The sequence below is a fragment of the Musa acuminata genome, chromosome BXJ3-2 (assembly GCF_036884655.1).
Source record: "Musa acuminata AAA Group cultivar baxijiao chromosome BXJ3-2, Cavendish_Baxijiao_AAA, whole genome shotgun sequence".
NCBI classification, from domain to species: Eukaryota; Viridiplantae; Streptophyta; class Magnoliopsida; order Zingiberales; family Musaceae; genus Musa; species Musa acuminata.
Window position 1 is genome coordinate 23,261,847 of NC_088350.1, and position 17,292 is coordinate 23,279,138.

At 42.2% G+C, this 17,292-nt stretch overlaps 3 protein-coding genes across 5 annotated transcripts; all 3 read right to left on the minus strand.

Moving 5' to 3' along the window:
• Positions 1 to 420: 420 nt before the first annotated feature.
• LOC135631370 (uncharacterized) lies at positions 421 to 7,462 on the minus strand. 2 transcript variants are annotated; one of them, XM_065138986.1, is made up of 18 exons: positions 7,128 to 7,462; positions 6,571 to 6,690; positions 6,362 to 6,487; positions 6,225 to 6,287; positions 4,743 to 4,850; positions 4,096 to 4,173; positions 3,770 to 3,862; positions 3,307 to 3,393; positions 2,582 to 2,683; positions 2,385 to 2,504; positions 2,212 to 2,274; positions 1,818 to 1,963; positions 1,640 to 1,721; positions 1,383 to 1,441; positions 1,230 to 1,269; positions 993 to 1,084; positions 837 to 906; positions 421 to 722 (listed from the first exon to the last, which is right to left on the minus strand). In XM_065138986.1, the coding sequence occupies exons 1-18, from the start codon at positions 7,383 to 7,385 to the stop codon at positions 657 to 659; spliced, it is 1,773 nt and encodes a 590-aa protein (XP_064995058.1). In that variant the 5' UTR covers positions 7,386 to 7,462; the 3' UTR covers positions 421 to 656. The 2 variants fall into 2 exon arrangements, with proteins under 2 accessions (XP_064995058.1, XP_064995057.1); XM_065138985.1 differs by having other exon boundaries at positions 421 to 725; positions 7,128 to 7,461.
• A 349-nt stretch (positions 7,463 to 7,811) lies between these two features.
• On the minus strand, positions 7,812 to 10,834 carry LOC103971462 (stem-specific protein TSJT1). 2 transcript variants are annotated; one of them, XM_065138987.1, is made up of 8 exons: positions 10,682 to 10,834; positions 9,773 to 9,834; positions 9,628 to 9,682; positions 9,319 to 9,388; positions 8,752 to 9,250; positions 8,432 to 8,675; positions 8,211 to 8,331; positions 7,812 to 8,130 (listed from the first exon to the last, which is right to left on the minus strand). In XM_065138987.1, the coding sequence occupies exons 5-8, from the start codon at positions 8,991 to 8,993 to the stop codon at positions 7,934 to 7,936; spliced, it is 804 nt and encodes a 267-aa protein (XP_064995059.1). In that variant the 5' UTR covers positions 8,994 to 9,250; positions 9,319 to 9,388; positions 9,628 to 9,682; positions 9,773 to 9,834; positions 10,682 to 10,834; the 3' UTR covers positions 7,812 to 7,933. The 2 variants fall into 2 exon arrangements, with proteins under 2 accessions (XP_064995059.1, XP_009383766.2); XM_009385491.3 differs by having other exon boundaries at positions 9,628 to 9,834.
• Positions 10,835 to 12,528: 1,694 nt separating this feature from the next.
• Positions 12,529 to 15,469, minus strand: LOC135631371 (E3 ubiquitin-protein ligase RMA1-like). Its single transcript, XM_065138988.1, has 2 exons — positions 15,167 to 15,469; positions 12,529 to 13,442 (listed from the first exon to the last, which is right to left on the minus strand). The coding sequence occupies exon 2, from the start codon at positions 13,385 to 13,387 to the stop codon at positions 12,602 to 12,604; it is 786 nt and encodes a 261-aa protein (XP_064995060.1). The 5' UTR covers positions 13,388 to 13,442; positions 15,167 to 15,469; the 3' UTR covers positions 12,529 to 12,601.
• Positions 15,470 to 17,292: the final 1,823 nt, after the last annotated feature.

Here is a 17,292-nt window from a genome sequence, read left to right on the forward strand (position 1 = left end):
GTCAGATACGCTGTGCGTGTGTGTGAATGGGTGCATGCCGCACATGCGTGTGCTCGTTCTTTGTGATTATGATTGGCTGAGTTGACCATTTCTGTTCGTCAGATGCCGCACTTTGTTGGTGGAATTGAGAAAGGTAACACGGCGGCAGGAGATTCCCTGCTTTGATGTTCTAAATTTTGTTGGAGCTTTATGATACGTGCGTGCTTTAGCCGCCGAGGAAGCTTGCAGGAGCTGACTTATATATAATCTACAGAATTTTGTGTGTTCTATTTCTGTTTGCGCGACTTAGTTATCGCTAGCGGCGCAGACCCCTGGAGGGCGGGCGGCTGGCATGACACCATAACTCATCTGATTAGGACACCCACCCCGTCGATACAACTTATTGGTACCACCATTAAGCCAGCCCCACAACATCCAAAAGAATTAAATACTGCAAGCAGTAAATACATATTATGATTCATGAAAATAACAACAGCGCCCATCACCTAGAAGAACTTGTCGAGAAAAAGAGTATTAGCCCTTCACCAAAATTTGTCCATCAAAACGGTACAAGATACATACCAACTTTGTTCCTGGCCCCCTCCATATGCCCCTGTGAGTTCCACCACTTTGACGGGCATATATATAGCATATTTGGAGCCACAGTTGGTGTCGAACTAGAATTTAAAATCTTTCTTCTTTGATTTCCCTTCTTTCTCCTTGCGCTTCCTCTTGTTTGCAGCCTGCTGTAGTAGTTAAAAGGAACCCAAAAGATAGACAAAACCCCTCTGAATATCACTAACTCAAAAACTTATCATGCACAAGAACCAGACGATGAAAAATAGTACGATACAAACCTCTGCAACCATGTCACTGAAGTCCTCCTTCTGGTTCCGCAACTTCTCTTCTTCCCGGGCTTCTTCATACCTGTGATGATACCACCAATTATAATTTAATTTCCAACCAGGTGAAGAACACCCACTTTATGAACCAACGTGTAAGCTTTCTCTTACTTGGCCGCCAAAACGTCATCCATAACTTCCAGTTCCTCAGGCTGTATTGTGACATCCACTTTGTCCGACTTTTGACCTCGTAGAAGATCAACCTATGGAAGGTGGTGATAAACAAAACAACAATGCTAAGGCAAAACAGACCAGAAGCATCCCAAAGCCAAATGATACAATCTTAATTAAAATTCAATTAGCATAACCACTGCCAATTAATGCGTATTCACATAAAAAGCTTCTCACCCTCTTAGCACCCATCTTCTCCTGTGCCCCAAGCACATACCTGTTCAAGGAACAAAAAAAAAGCAAGACCAACACCAAAGTCACATATGCTGCTCTCGTATTATAATATATTTATTACCAACCTGAAAAGATGACAAGGATAAAACTACTTACGTGTGACCCGTTCCAAGCAGTGTCCCAGGAGCAATCCTTTCTTCTTTCTCCTCCAAAACCTTCAGATAACAAAGAAGCAGCATTACAAACTTGACAGCTCAATAAATCAACAACTAAATGCACAATCCATAGCAAGCCTAGGCTGGCCAACAGGCCTCTTTAGGCCTTGTTTTGGTCCACTTTATACCCATTACCAGCATGGAGGATAGCCTAGAACTGCCTTGATGTCAAATTAGACAAAATTTAAATTTATTTACTTGATATAAGGGTTTCTCAGGCTCCTTCCTTTGCTGCTTCCGAAGGTCGATAACATCAGGTGTCTCAACACCGGTAGGAGTGCTGAACAATGAAGCAGTGATTTAAGAAGATGCACAACTGGAGTTATGAACCAGGGATGATTTTCAAAAGGAAAAAAAAAAAAGAAGCGAAAATAACCTAGAAAGGCTGTCCACAGATTGCATGCCAGCTTCCAGTTCCTCCTCTTCCATCTCTTCTTCTTCTTCTTCTTCCTCTTCCATTTCCTCCTCCTCCTCCTCTTCCTCCAAGTCTCCCCAATGCTTGCTCCGATCAACTGGCTCTTCCTAACATCCAACATAAAGGTCTAATAAGGTAACAATGCACAAGCATCAAAGAAACTCTAAAAACATGGTCAATGGTTTTTATTTCTCAAAAATAATACCAAAAACTACTTGGTAAAAATATACAATAGTAATAATATTAAACCTCCAATACTTAAGTTGCATAAATACATCAAACGTATACCCCCTAATACATCTCGTAATGGGATCTTTCTGTTTCATTAAAAAAAAAAACAGGGACACTGACATACCTCGTAATTGAGTTGTTCTTGTTGTTGAACCCCAAAAACATCACCATATAATGGACGCCCATACTAACAATGAAACAAGAGAGGTCATTTCAAAAAGGAAAAAAGAGATCATGTAATGTAATTCATGAGATGCACGAAAAAAAAATCACAATCACGAACAGAGGCAAACATACTTCGTCAACAGGGGGTTTGCCCCAACCACCAGGATGATAGCCAAAACTAGCTCCTGGAGGAATAGGTGCATTTAAACCAGGAATTTTCAATTGTGGATAGGAGGGTGGCGGGCCATACCTCTGTTCAATAACAGTTTGTAAGTATATAATTGAAGAACGAAGGCAAGAACTAGTGGGAGCAGTAAGAGTTAAGTTACCTGCATATTAATCAGCCATGGAGGTGGTGCACCATCAGGCATACCAAGTGCCTCTTTCAGCTCCCGTGACAACATACCTGGCTTCATTTCCCTAAGCTTGACCTATGCAGTTACAAAGAAACAAAAAAGGGCTAATTCTACCATATGTGGAACAATCAAGACAAGTGGAATACCATATGTTTAGAAACTAATACTATTAAGGTCTTTACCAACAGCAACAAGGATTCATCAAAAGACTATACCCAAGAAAACCAAATACAAAATATTCTTATTAACTGTTCACAATTACAGATGTGCCTAAAAGATAGAAATGTACTCAATATTTATTTTTAGGTGATATAAGTAAATCAGAAAAATAACATCTCTCGAGGTAAGGCTGTGTATATTACCCCCCGCTGAATCACACATTCGCGACAACCTGATGCATTATGACACTCTTTAAGGAGCTAGAAGTTTGTCAACTTGGATCAGAAAGTTGAAATTGCACCTTTCAGTACCATGTTATGTGAACTGCTCATTATATTAAAAAAACACTATCCTCGAAAATGTGAATATAATAATCTATTATTGAATCTAGAACTTTCTCAGTAAGTGGAGCCAACAACCAAGAAACAAACATCGCGAAATGGTCGAGGCAAATATTAACTTTAGTAAAAGCCACAAACAGGTGCAACATAGAAGCTCAAATAACCACATAAATAACAGCTAATTGCAGTTAAAAGTACCTCAAACTCTTTTCCCTCGAAATAGAGATCACCAAGTGTCGTTAACTTTGGTTTAGTCTGATACTTGAAGAAGGCATCATGCAGGACCTGCAAAAAGGGGAAAACAAAAAGGGGTCAGCGTTCAACCAACTAAAGAAAGGCAAGGCAGATCTGTTCACATAGCTTAAGGAGCAACATGAGTTGCCCGATAACAAAAATGAGACCAATGACAAGATGTTTAGAGCCTATTGTTTGTAGAAACTACAGCAGGAGAGTAACCATGGCCAAAAAATCAATACCAAGAAAATTTTAGGATCTCATACACACAATATTCTGGAATCTCAAGCACATTCATAATGGAACCACAGAAATATCATGGTAAATTACTCGATAAAATAATTAGATAATTTACCTCCATGAATGGCATAATGGTAATGCTTAAGTGACAAAGTAAATAAACCAGAAAACAATAAACAAAACCAACCTGATAGTCTATATCCATCTTTCCCATCTTTGGTTGCATGCGTTCACGCTGCTTCTGTTTCAGCTTCTTGCTGTCCTCTTTTTCTATATATGCCTAAAAAATTGATAATACAAGAAAAAAATTAAACATGAAAGGATGGCTCAACGACTTCAACAAGAACAATGACATTCCAAATATTCAATCTAAAACAAATATAAGCCTTCCAACTGATTCTCAATAATCTCTCTTAACCCCACAGCTGAAGGGCTCAATAAAAAAAAATCAAGGAAAGCAAGCGCTTATTACAACAAACAATCTGCATTTTTCATGGTTGAGTTTCTCATTACCTGTCTTATTTTTTCAATTCCTGTTGCAGCAATGAAGTCGGGAAGTTGAAAAGGCTGTTTCTCAATGCCTCGTTTTCCCTGTTATAATCAAAGCCAAAACAAATAAGCTCTGGATACCTATTGAATCTCTAAGAAGGTACAACTTGGTTCTAATAAGGAAAATAGGTAATTCCGAATCTTAAGGTGGAGTAACATATCAAAAAATATGAAAATATAAAAAAGAAAATAGTTCAGTCTGGTTTTGATGAATAATGACTTTAACTCTTTAAGTAAATTAGAGCTTGATTTCAAACAAATTTGGGTGTCACATATAGATAACTAGTTACTTCAAATATATATTCCAATTTATACCCATATTATTTTGTAATAAGAACACATCATATTTCTCGTAATAAGACCAGCATGTGTCTAACAATGCCCCACCAACATAAAAACCCTAGATCCCTAAGAAATAATACCATAACATCCTGCTTCCATTGTAGTTACAGTTATATCCCTGCAATAATAACATGTGTTAAGTGGGGTGGAACCTTTTTCAAATTTATAATTCCCCACCTCCTTATGCAAAACTAGGAGAATTATATTCCCACATGCACAATATGTATACAAAAATATCCATCAAATTCATGCAAAATATTATAACTCACCTGTAAAAACTTCCGCTTTTGGCACCAATGCCTTGGAACAGGTACCGTATTGCGATATGACTTAAGAAAAACAAGAATCTTCGGATCTGCAGCTGTTGCATCCCACACCTTGCAGATTAAATCAGAAGTTAAACAAAAAGAACAGTCCTTCAAAGAACTTATGCATGGTAGATTACTAAAACCAGATCACAGATACAATTGGAAATCCACATTCCAAATAAAGTCAAAAATTTCTTCATTTCAGCTACTTTTGTTACCCAGGATGAACTAGTAATTGACGAGCATCAATGTAATTTATTCTCACTTCATCCCTGTATTAGATAGAAAGTCTCCAGGACAATGATTTCAAAAGGTGCTCGAGCGCTCCCCTAAGAGCTCAAGTGAGGCGAGGCGAGGCCCGAGCACCTCGTTTAACGTCCAGGCAGCACGCTTCAAAGAGGTGCCGCTTGGGCGCTCGCCCGAGCCCAAGTGTCGGGCGCTTCGGGCGAGCGCCTGATTTAAACCAAGCGACCGAACCAGCTTTTTAGGTCTGGTTTGGTCGCATTTGCGTTAGTTGGTTCACAGCCTCACCCTCACGACTTCCCCCAACCCCAACCCTACTCTCGATTCCGCCGCCGACATTTCCTCTTTGCTGCTGTTGCCGCTGCTCTCCGCTACCACCCGCTGCTCTAAGAAAGCAACCTCCTGTCCACGACTGGGTTCTCACCATGACTCAGCTTCTCATCTCGGTCTCCTTCTCACACTCTATTGCTAACAGTAGAGAATTTTTTTAAATATTAAAATATATTTTAATATTTTAAATATTTTAAAGCATTACGTTTCGCTCGAGCAAACACCTCGGAGCGTTTTGGGACCTTGCCGCCTAGCGCTTTTTAAATCACTGCTCCAGTATCCATGAATATATGCCTGAAAAGTCTCTCAAGCATCCATATCCAACTACTGCAGGGTGGAAAGTACTAGCAACAGTACACAAAATATTTAAGGAATCCAAAGTTAATCCTTTGATATGTAATCAAAACAGGCATTGGCTATCTGAAGCTCAGGCTCAAAAGGGTATAATATGACATGAATAAGGATGTAAACTCCATGTTACTGAGTCTGGGCTAAAGTAGACTAGTTTACATTGTATGACAAAGTCGCTTGTGAACTTCTTATAAAGTAAAACTTTGAAACTATGTTCAGAACAGTTTTCCTGCTTTATGATTAAACTAAATCATTTGGCATTACATTGCTCCACAAAAAATTGATAACACTGAGGGAGTTGCACAAAGTGTGCCCAAAGAGTATAAAACTGCAGGGGGGAAGGTTACACTCCATTACTTAAACATATCTCAAGTCCTCAACTGAGATACTTTTAATTGATAATGTCTCGATTACCACTACAACCAACGCAATTACCGGTAAAAATTTTAAAATAAATCAAACAGGCCATGCCAGCTAAAAAGTGCACAATAAGAAAGAGAAACCATCATGAAAGAATACCTCAACCACATCTGGCCTTGAGCATATTTGTTTCAGATCTGCAATTTTCATTCTTCTTTGAAGCTACAAAAGAGATCCAAACATTAATCATATGCAACGTTTCACAAGAAAATCAGAATTAATAAAATATAACTAACCTTTTTCTTCTTGTTCGACAGACCTTTCTCCTTCTGCTGTGCTTCCTGCTCTTCTTCCTCTGAGTCAGAATCTCCTTTCTTCTTGGCTGCCGCATTACCGGCAGCCTCATCCTTTTTGTCATCGTCCTGCAAGAAAAATAACACACAGATAAGGCCAGCATTTTTTATCATCACAAGTCATTACAATAAAATCGCATCTTCCACCAGACCTCCGCAGAGGCAGCGTCCTGGAAGCTAAACTTCTCAAGTACGCTCTTGAAATCCTCGAGGAAGCTTTCTTCTACATCAGCCTTCTCTGGAACATACTCCACTTCAACTGATACCTCAACCTGAACCACATCCCATAACTCAAGGATAAGAATACAAGAAACACCGTCAAGAACAAAGAGAAAACAAAGAAACATGCAAGAAACACCAGAAAGAATAAAAGGAAACCACAGAACATACAAGAAATACACAAAAAGCAACAAGAAACCAAATCTCCAGAAAGAACGAAAACGCACAAGAAACGCCGGAAAGAACAAAGAGAAAGTCAAAGAATATATAGTCACATCACTTTCCTTGGTTGAAAATTAAAACGAAAGCAAGATACCAGATCTATTCAAACCCTAATCTTTCAGAAAAAGATATCTAACAACACGGCCGCCTACGAAACCGCTAATCAAGAAAGAAATCCCTAGTATACATGTAAATACACAGAGTTAAGGAAGAAATAAACTGAGATAAGCAGAAACCCTAATCCCAAACAAGAAACCAAGAACTCCACCTGCGGCCGGGGATCAGAGTTTTCCTTGGCATCGCCTTCGGCTCCTCCTTCAAAACCGTCGCTCTCGTCTCCGGCCTCCTCGGCCGGGGCAGACGAGCGCTTGTTGTTCTTCTTCTGCTTCCGCCTCCGGCGGCGGCGCTCGCTGTCCCGAGCCTTCTTCTTCTCGGCGGCGGCCGCGGAGGCGAGGCCGCCGTTGGCCAGCGAATCGCCAGCGCCGTTGGGATACGAGGACTGGATCCCGAGTTCCGCTGCGGTCATCGTCGCGCTCGAGCGGAAGTTACGAACAAAGCAGAGCAATGGGAGTTTGAAACCCGAAAAACATAACGAGAGACTACACGATCCAATCTCGGTCGGTGTAATATACATTTACGAATATCTACATATACATGGGTTTAATTACCATTCCACCCAAACCGGCATCCTCTTAAGTCACTGGAGCACTTCTCACTTGCAATAAGTTAATTACAACATTAATAATAGCCAAAAACAATTCCGTTAATAATAGCGATATCGATAGTAAAAATAACATAAGGTATTGGTTTTAATGGTGCACAAAAATATATTGATTAGGTAATTGTTACAGAAATCAACGAGATAATATATTTGTATATGAATATGCATATAAATTTATTTTTGAGGATACGTATGCATATAAATAATAGTTTTCGAATAACTCGAGGGAAATGATTAAGCATCTGTTTGATCATGTAAAATAAGTGTATATGGTACATTTTTTGTACACGAGATTTTGGAGTAATACACTGTATTTTTTTTGTATTTACACAGACGAACAGCGCCGATTCCAGTTAGATACTCAAAGCCCAGGAGGAGGCCCAGTTGGCGGCGCTGCCCACCCGGGGGATGGCGGCGATCTTGGAGGAGGCGTCGACCATGAAGCTGGCGCCGCACATCGCCCCCTCGCTGTCCACCCTCGGCATTGCCTTCATCCTGTTCATCGGATGCTCAAAGCTCCTTAACCCTCCCTCGCTATGAAACATGCACCCTGAACCAAAACACAACTTGGTTGTTGTCATCTAATTCGCAGTAACCTAACACAAGGGCGTAGATAGTGCGTGCGCATACCAGTGGGGAATGGAGCGTAAGACTTGGCGCAGCTTCCCTTCATGATCTCCACATCATCACCGATCACCACGGAGCCATCCGCAGCGATGCCCCAGTACAGTGGCACGCCCCCGTCCGCGCTCTGCGTCGACAACCATGGCAAGCCAAACGAGTGAGAACCACCCTACGCTTCACTGCATGTGGTCATAGACGGGGATTGATGGTTATAGAGGTGCACGTACCAGAGCGGCGAAGACGGCGCCGGTCATGTTATCGTAGACGACGAAGGCGAAGCTGCCGGCGAGGTCCTTGACGACCTTGTCAGCGGGGTACGGCCCGCGGTCGCGCAGCGTGCGGTAGGCCTCGATCACCAGCAGCGCCTCGTTGGACATCTTGCCGCAGAGACCGTACTCCCTGACGAGGGAGCTCAGGTTGCTGATGCTCCCCACGAACATGCAGTACACCTCATCAAAGCTACAGAAGAACCTGCACATGTCCGTAAATGAGCAAGAAAGTTAGATGCGGTGTAGCTTATGCTGCGCAGGAGGACAAAGAACCGCACCTCTGGCAGAGGAGGGAGGGAGGGGGGTCTTGGGGGCCGAGGCAGGCCAGGGCTGCACCGCCACTGAAGGTGGCGCAGAAGGAGTGGGCAGGGTGGGAGGAGAGGAAGTCCCTGAGGATCTCGTCGGGGTTCTTGGGGTGACGCCGGCGGTAACCAGGTTTGGGAGGGAAGCCGGTGGTGGACTCAGGGCAGCTGAGCTCCTGCGGGGGGCGCGCGAGGGTCTCGTGGAACACGGCCAACATCTTTAATGATTATAGCAGCAGGAGAGAGCGAGAGGATGAAAGGATTTAAGTGGAGTTCGAGATGAGGACGGTGATGGCACTTATATGAGACGAAGGTGCGATGACTTCTGTGCCGCGGCGACACGATGCCCTCCGCCGAACTGTCGACACGCGCGCATGCGCGGCGGGCGCTTATCCGATGACGGAACTCCACGTCACGGCCCACAGGTGAGGGGCAATCCTGCGTACGGAGTGCCACGTCTTTGCAATTGCTGACCCTGAAAAAAGTCAAACTCCCTATTTTTTCTTTACGGATAAGATTTGGGGATTGAGTTATTACACGTACGATCAGCTCAGTGTGTCGGACGGATGACGATGACGACCGCTTCTGTTGTTGCTCCGCTGTCATCTTAATCCTACATGCGAATAGATTCCTCGCATATCATATGTTTAGAAGAAAGATGAGGAAACAAAAACAGATAACAAAAAAACTAAAACAGAAGTACTTTTACTATGCCCTAAACCGTCTACTCGAGATTCAGAAGGAATGTTTTTAGTTTTTGAAAACGATTCCTTGAAAAGGATCACATTTAGGAATACACACAAGCTAAAATCCAAATCCTCCTGACATATCCAATCCAACAGAGTTGCGTACCTGAGTTTCCTGCGATGCATCAGCCGGTTCAAGTGCCAGTGAGCGAGGAATGCCACTATAAAAGACAGGCAAAACTAGCATCAATTAGATAATCCCACCAACATTACTGTAATTGATTGTACCAACACAAAGTGTACGAGAATACCCAGAAAATATTTTTCTGGAGAGCAGAGACTTGGTAATTGACAAAGTGTTTCACTGATTGACCTGTGCCACAAGCAGAAATAAGAAGTTTGAGAATCAAACCAAAAGCACAGAAGCGAGCAGCAAAGCACTTCCATTCTATTTTATACACGCTGAGACCTAAGAAAGATAAGGATTATGCCAAAGTAAAACAATGCTGATTTATAATATGGTCCACGAAGTCTGATAGATAACACTTCATTTTTACTTGTACAGTTCAATGGCAGACCCATTCACCGACAATCAAGCAGATCAAGAGGCCAAAAACGCTTGATCATAAAGCTCTGGACCGTAAAAGAAAATTCATCATGAAGGAGAACTAGGGAATGCACAACATAGAAATACAAAAACAAAAGGATTTTTTATTGAAGTTCTAACATCCATAAACAGCTCAGAAGGTGGTATCGGGATCCAGCAAAGGTGTATTTGTAGCCGGCATTCTAGATGAAGAATCAGCAAAGATCCTGCCACAGAAATTGTGATACGGAAATTTTCAAATCACTTATCGAAAGGAGGCAAAAGTAGGCCTTCATAATTTGCCCATCCGGACAGAACACAAAGAAGTAGCCAGGTATGTATTCTAAAAATGGGATTCATTAAACCATCACTTCTGGCACAAAGGATACATAGTATGTACATGACCAAGATTTAAAAGTTAAGTCGATGCACATGGACTTTGCTAGAACTTGGCTTTGGCTTCTGAATGAGAACAAAAGTGTGAAAATATAAGATGCAAAAAACACATGAACTTTGCTAGAACTTAGAGTATAATGAAAATGTAAATGCAACAGATAAAGAAGAATATACTTCTGAAACTAGTCACAACAATGGCTTTCAAAATATAAGCAGAAAAGCATGTTTCACTGCTCACATTGTGAAGGAGAATCTTTTAGCAACATGAATTTCACCATGCTGGCCATGATGCCTGATGTCAACAAAGAGGATGCCAACAATGGGCACATTTCGAACCATGCTGAACCAATGCCCATATTCCCGGTATACCAATCATTGAATGCTTCAGCCACATGCATTTAACAGAGTGAAATTACAATTACTGTAATGCATCAGCTCCAAATGTAGCAAACCTGCAAAATAAAGTGGGTAAGATATCACATTATGAAATTAAGTCGATGTCCAGAGAAATTAATGTTTGGCACTCCGTGAACTACCTATATGGTCATGCAAAACCAAGAACATTAAGCTAAGAACGGTTGAAATGTTCCCTTGATGATCTTATAAAAAGAACAACAGTTGTTAATTTCTATGGATCAACTGAAGGGATATGTAATAGAATTATTCAAAGTGAAGTTTGGTTATAAGGACAATGATCAAACAAAGGATGCACTCTACAATATTCCAATTTTACAATTTGTGATGTATCTCAGAGTAATTATTATCATAAATATGTAACCAAGGTGTCAAATTTGTCTTCTCAAAAAGAAAATGATGCAAAATAATAAACATATACAAATAACCTTTTAAACTTTACAAAGTTAGCCAAACTACAAGTAAACTTAAAAAGATTAAATCCTTGGAGAAACTCAAGAAAGATAAGCAACAGAAACCCTTTTTTTTCAAGCTAAAGATTTTCTACAACTAGATAGTTGAGATGACATCATTCCAGAATATTCATACATCGATAAACAAAAACAACTGAAAGGTCGCCAAAGGTAAGTAAAGCCTGATGTCATTTTGCAGAAAGATACACAAGAAAGACAAAGGCTGTTAGATGTTTCTGCAGCAATATGACCCTCGCACGTTATCAAACAAAAAGAGATGCGTAGTCCAAGAAAAGTGTAAATGAAGCTACTCGATGATATCTGCAATTAGATTCCAGACATGAAACGGAGAGAGTAATTTATCTCTAAGTAGAAAAAGGAATTGCTTCGAACACATTTAATCTCACAATAATCTAAAGTCCCAAAAACCTACGAGCTCTTTTTTTTTTTGTGGTTTATTGAAGGAGACAAACCATGGAGGCGTGGAATCGGAGGAATCACGAATGTGATCGTACCATGACCGAATCATCCAGCGCGAGTAAAGAATCATTCCCATCCCCGCGAAACCAATCACCGAATTCACCAGCTTCAGCACCGACCGCAGGCCACTCTTCACCACCCTCCCTCTTCTTGATCGATCCATAGTGGAAAAGAAGAGAACCCTAGCACCCAAAATCGAACTTGTACCACGGAGAAGGGTATGCGTACTCTCTGACAATCATCTACCTGCATTCGGATTGTGGATCCCACAAGAAACTTCCCCCATCGGACAAGGTATCGCGACGAGTAGCCGCACGTGTACTGTTGGAAAATTTACTGCTCCCGTATGAAGCACGAAGAGGGGATCGGAAAGTAGCCGGCGTGGATGCTGCGATGGCGGCGATGGATCTCCAGATTCGAGTCCTCGACCGTTCATCACGGTGTTGAGGGATCTGGACCGTCCATCAAAGACCTGATGTCTTCTCGGATGGAAATTTGATGCAAATTATTTGTTTTTGTTATTCCTTTGTGTGACATGTAAAAGGTTACTCCAATATTAATATATTTGCATTGTCACACGTACTTAGATGTTCGTGATCGAAGACACAGAATTCAGCGAGTAACGACTTCTACAGTGTTGAAGTCACCCAACAAGAGAGAGCGTCACGCGGCTTCTTTGACCAACCACTAAGAAGTTGACACATTTCGGCATGAACAACCATTGACCTTGTGACATGTGTGCGCGATCAACAAGCAGAACAACCTTGTATTATTAACTTATGTACATGTATGAGGAAAAAGTAGCATCAACGTTAGAACAAGAGAAGACACAACAGAGCACAGAAGAAAAGGAAGAGACATATCTGATGCAGGGAGCTCTCCACTTGCATCTGATGCCTAAGCAGCCTCGGATTGTTGCTACCCGATGCGAAAGGATACGGGCTTGCGTAGTACGTGTTCATTCCATGATTCCTTTGCGCCCATGGGAGAATAGCTAAGCCACCGAGCACGCCTCCAGCCGTCGAACGGAACAACGGCGCGAACAGTAGCGAAGAAGAGCCTCCTGACGTATAACTGGTACCGAGAAGACTCGCATAACCGGAGTAATCGTGTTGGTGGCGGCGAAACTGAGGCTGCTGCGTTGGTTGATATCGGTCAACGTACGCCGCATCTTCCGTGCCGCGGGGACGGTGGTCGACCACCGAGGTAAACACCGCATGATCACGGTGAAGGGTCGGCCGATGTGGAACCTCGGAATCCGCCACGGGGCTTTGTCCTCCGCGGCCATAGAGCGGGACGAGGGTGTCCTGGGAGAGGGAGGCCTTGCAGACAGGGCACTGCCTCGGGGACATGCTCTCCACCTGCATCCACTTGTAGATGCAAGGCCAACAATAGAGATGACCGCAGAGCGTGACGACCGGATCGACCACAAAGTCCAAACAGATGTTGCAGTCAAAGCAGCCGTTCATGGACGATGCAGGGGAAGCAGCATCGTCTGAGATGCCGCTCTTCGTCGACAAGTCTTTCTCCTCGGGTTTCTCCTTACCGGAGCAAGCACGGTGGATGTAGGCTCGGGGAATGCCGTCAACCTCCTCCATCCGCACTCGGAGACCTTGTGCAGGTTACAGAAGGAAGCTAGCTAGCTGCAGAACACTAGTTCAACAAAAGGGAACAAAGTCATTGATTGAAAGCAGCAACGAGTCTGGAAAATATCTATGCAACATTAAAAGAACGAGTCTGTGTGGGTCACAGACAAAACAATTCAATGATATGCTCGACACAAGCAACAGCCGGGGACCGCGTTGGTCGGTCACTTTTCTTAATGCCGACCACTTCATATAAAAATCTGTCAGCGAATAGAGGATAAGGTTGTTCTCGTCATGGTAGGTCAGCTCCATACAGGCAAAGAGCAGATAAGAGCCAAGACGAGCAGAGGATGGAACCAAACATTGAATAGGGTGGTGGGCCATCGACGACTTAAAGAAAGGCAATGCTATGTATGAACCCTTCCTCAACGACGACAGGAATAAGGAAGCGTGAGGCGGTGACGCGGAGAGTATGGGTCCACAACAAAGTGAACACGGTAGCGTCTGAGCCTATCCAGAATAGAAATATAATACCACCTGCAGTCTGTGTTTGGACTGTGCAAGAAAAAGGAGCATCTTTTTGCCTTCTTCCCTACGAGGAAGAGACATCTACCACCATCGTCTTGAAGCATCGGCATCCAAAGTGTAATAAAAGTTCTATCGGAAGAGAGAAGAAGGAAGGAAGATATAAGGTAAGATGCAAGCGTTTTTGTGGTTACAACAACAATAAGATTAAGATGATCTCCAGATAATATCAAATCAAGATCCAGACAAGTATATTTGGTTTAATTTGTCAAAGAGGAAGAACGATGATTGCAATTGCGTTTCCAAAGTATGGAAGTTGATGTAGTTTACGATCGTCTGAGCTCAAAATTACTGTTCTAACAGTTCCATTGATCAGTAGCAGGGAAAACAGATACCAAAGGAACAATTCAAAAGGACAGTCGAAGCCATTGACTCTAAGATGAGCAGTAGGTGATAGTTTCAGAGCAAAAAACAAAGAGCAAGAACACACCCACCAGACACCAAAACTTGTGATATGAAACCATGATTCCTTCCCAAAAAAGAGGAAGTGTGAGAAGAAAGAAAGAACAATTCGGTCTCAAGAAAGCGAAGGGCAGAGTATATTATATCTTCTGGATCAAAGTTGACACATGTAAACACTTACCAAGCGCTTCGATGCCAACCAACCAAAGAAATCTTTCAAGGACGAAAGAGAAAAGATGCAGCGGTATCGCACAGGCACATGCTCTGTCTGTTTGGAGAATAATCGATAGGGACACAAAACCATCCAAAAAGGTTCTTAAATGAAAGGAAAGGTGTCGAGAAAATAGGCATAACTTCCGTGAAGCCATCAACCGAGTCACCTAAAATCTTCTTCTTTCCCAATTTGAAAATGATTCTTGCACCGATCGAAATCCCTAACCTACACTATCAGAAGATTTCGGGCAGAAGCAAAAGGATGGTGCACGGATCGTAACGCATGTGGATATCCAATGTGTCCGAGGAAAGAATCGGGGTCCGATCTCAAGTATCGAGACAAAGCTGTTGCCTCTACGATCGAGAGGCGAGAAGAAGTAAGAACGAGTGCATTAGGCAAAAAAGAAGTCGCTTTTCTCTTGCCCTTTTCCGTTGCTCATGAATAAAATCAACCAAATAAGCCAAAAATGGGCCCAAAAACCCCCAACTTGATGATTTTTCGTATCAAAACATCGTCTTCGTGCAAGATTGCGGGGGTGAGGAACCACAAGAACAAAACTAAGAACAGCTCAAGAATCTCCATCGACGTACCGATTTCGAAGTCCAGGAAGAAGCGGTACGATCTCTCTGTCTCGATCCGGCAACGCCTTGGTATACGAGACGGGAAGGGGAAGGCAAAACAACAGGCGGTGCTTCAGCGCGACGGTGGTAGCGACCCCCAACCCCCTCGGTATTTATAGCCGAGAGCCGAAGCAGGCAGGCCACGGAAAGGGGGAGCCACTGATCTCGTGCGAGCCGATTCCTTTCACCCACGCCAAAACTCCTGTTCAAAATTTCCCATCCCCAAACCTAAATCGAGTTCACCCATCTGACCACAGAATCCAACTTACATCCCGGAGATGAGAACACCACAAGGCGGCACATAGATTTACCCTTAACCCTTTTTCCGATGCACCGACACCGACACGGCAACGGTGTGTCCGTATCGATGCAGCGTAGACTTGGGGATGTGAACACGAGATCATGTCAACGCCAACGCCAACGCATCAACAAGTTTTATATGCTATGGTAAAAGCCCATACGGCGCTGAGTCACGTCGAGCTAAGTATGATTAGATGATAATGACGAGATACGGAACAGTCTTCATACCAAAACAACACAAAAGAAATCACGAGTGGCACGTGATCTGATAAGATCATGATTAAGATGTGATCAAGTGTGCTTTATTTTCAATGTGAAAAATACCATCATTTAAATTGTTATATTATATATATATATATATATATATATATTATACTGTGTGCATTAGGTGGTAATGAAATGGTAATGCAAAGATTAGAGTATCTCTCTCTATTTAGTAGAATATTGTTAGTGAATTTTTGCTAGAAACGTGTGACAACATCTTAGTGGTAATATTAGAGCACAGTGTGGGGTGGAATGATGCTCGTGATGGGAGGGAGACTTGAAGCTTCATCATATCATGGCTTCTTGTGGACGCTACATAAAGAAAGAAATAAGTAATAAATAAATGAAAAGTAAGTTTGTACTAAAACAACATTTGATGCTTCAACCACGTGCTTTTGATGAAATAAATATTCTTTTTGTTTCTCTCTCTCTCTCTAGCCATCATCGATTCTTATGAAGCTTCCGACAAGTTTCATGGAACCAACAGTGCTCAGAAGCTGATTTGAGCCTTACAGAGAGAAAGTAGGAGGGTGTGTTTGGAGTAGGAGAAGAAGCAGTGCTTGAGAAGGTAGTGTGTTGTTATCCATGGCGGCATCGACCAAATGTGCACCATTGCAAGGCAGAGAAGGAACTCCCAGTTGTGTCAATACAGTCCAAAAGGCTTGTTGGAACCATCATCATTTTGATTGAGATGGAAACCTACAAAGCAAACTAGTCCTCTAGTTTGGCATCTGGGTTTCTTAGACAGGAATCAATTGCCTGTAATGCTCTGATGACAACACAAGCTGCAATCTGTGGGGCCAAATTGGATGAGCAATTAAGGAAGAGATGTGCACATTTCAATCTTGTCATTTTTGCTTATGACACCCATACTGCTTACCATGTCATACTGGTTCATGCAACGATACCAAAGTCCATCCATTTTGGTCCTAATGAATCCAAGAGTGGTTATCATGTCATCATCATCATCTTCGGATGATACAAGGAGTGATCGTTGAAAATAACCTTACTTTATCGTAGATATATCCCGATTAGTTAGTAGATCTAAAGTAAACTAAGCTTAGTCGTAGATGAGTTGATCATTCAATCATTATCATATGTTAGATGTAGTTTATTCATATCATGCAGGAGTAACCTTCACTTCACTGTATATCAAAACTCGCATGATTGAAACAATTAGAGAGTAAAAATATTTAAATAATAACGAATGGTCGGTAGAGTCATAAAAATATCGGTATGTGAGTCAAAATTATCGGGCTCTTGCATCCATTTAGTATTAATCCGAATCCAAATTGTGTCAAACAGCACATAGTGCTTGAAATTTGAAGCAATATCTTATCCTACCTATTGCTTTAGGTCACCGATGAACACGGTTTCTGTGCCTCGTTCCTTCTCCTTCTGTATTCTAAGATTTCTACCGTGTGGAGGAATGAATGTAGATCAGTTCACGTACGGATGAGATCGGGTGACGGTGATAATGGCTATTAGAAAACCAGCTCACAGTTTGCATAGCTCATTACAGTGGGGGTAAA

Excerpts from the sequence above, each read along its gene's own strand:
- LOC103971462 (XM_065138987.1), bottom strand. The coding sequence starts at position 8,993 with ATGTTGGCCGTGTTCCACGAGACCCTCGCGCGCCCCCCGCAGGAGCTC. Across the intron at positions 8,676-8,751 it reads CCCTCCCTCCTCTGCCAGAG|GTTCTTCTGTAGCTTTGATG; the intron begins GTGCGGTTCTTT and ends GGACATGTGCAG. Across the intron at positions 8,131-8,210 it reads TTACGCTCCATTCCCCACTG|GGTGCATGTTTCATAGCGAG; the intron begins GTATGCGCACGC and ends GTTTTGGTTCAG.
- LOC135631371 (XM_065138988.1), bottom strand. The coding sequence starts at position 13,387 with ATGGAGGAGGTTGACGGCATTCCCCGAGCCTACATCCACCGTGCTTGC.
- LOC135631370 (XM_065138985.1), bottom strand. The coding sequence starts at position 7,385 with ATGACCGCAGCGGAACTCGGGATCCAGTCCTCGTATCCCAACGGCGCT. Across the intron at positions 1,722-1,817 it reads TCTGTGGACAGCCTTTCTAG|CACTCCTACCGGTGTTGAGA; the intron begins GTTATTTTCGCT and ends TTCATTGTTCAG. Across the intron at positions 1,270-1,382 it reads CTGCTTGGAACGGGTCACAC|GTATGTGCTTGGGGCACAGG; the intron begins GTAAGTAGTTTT and ends TTCCTTGAACAG.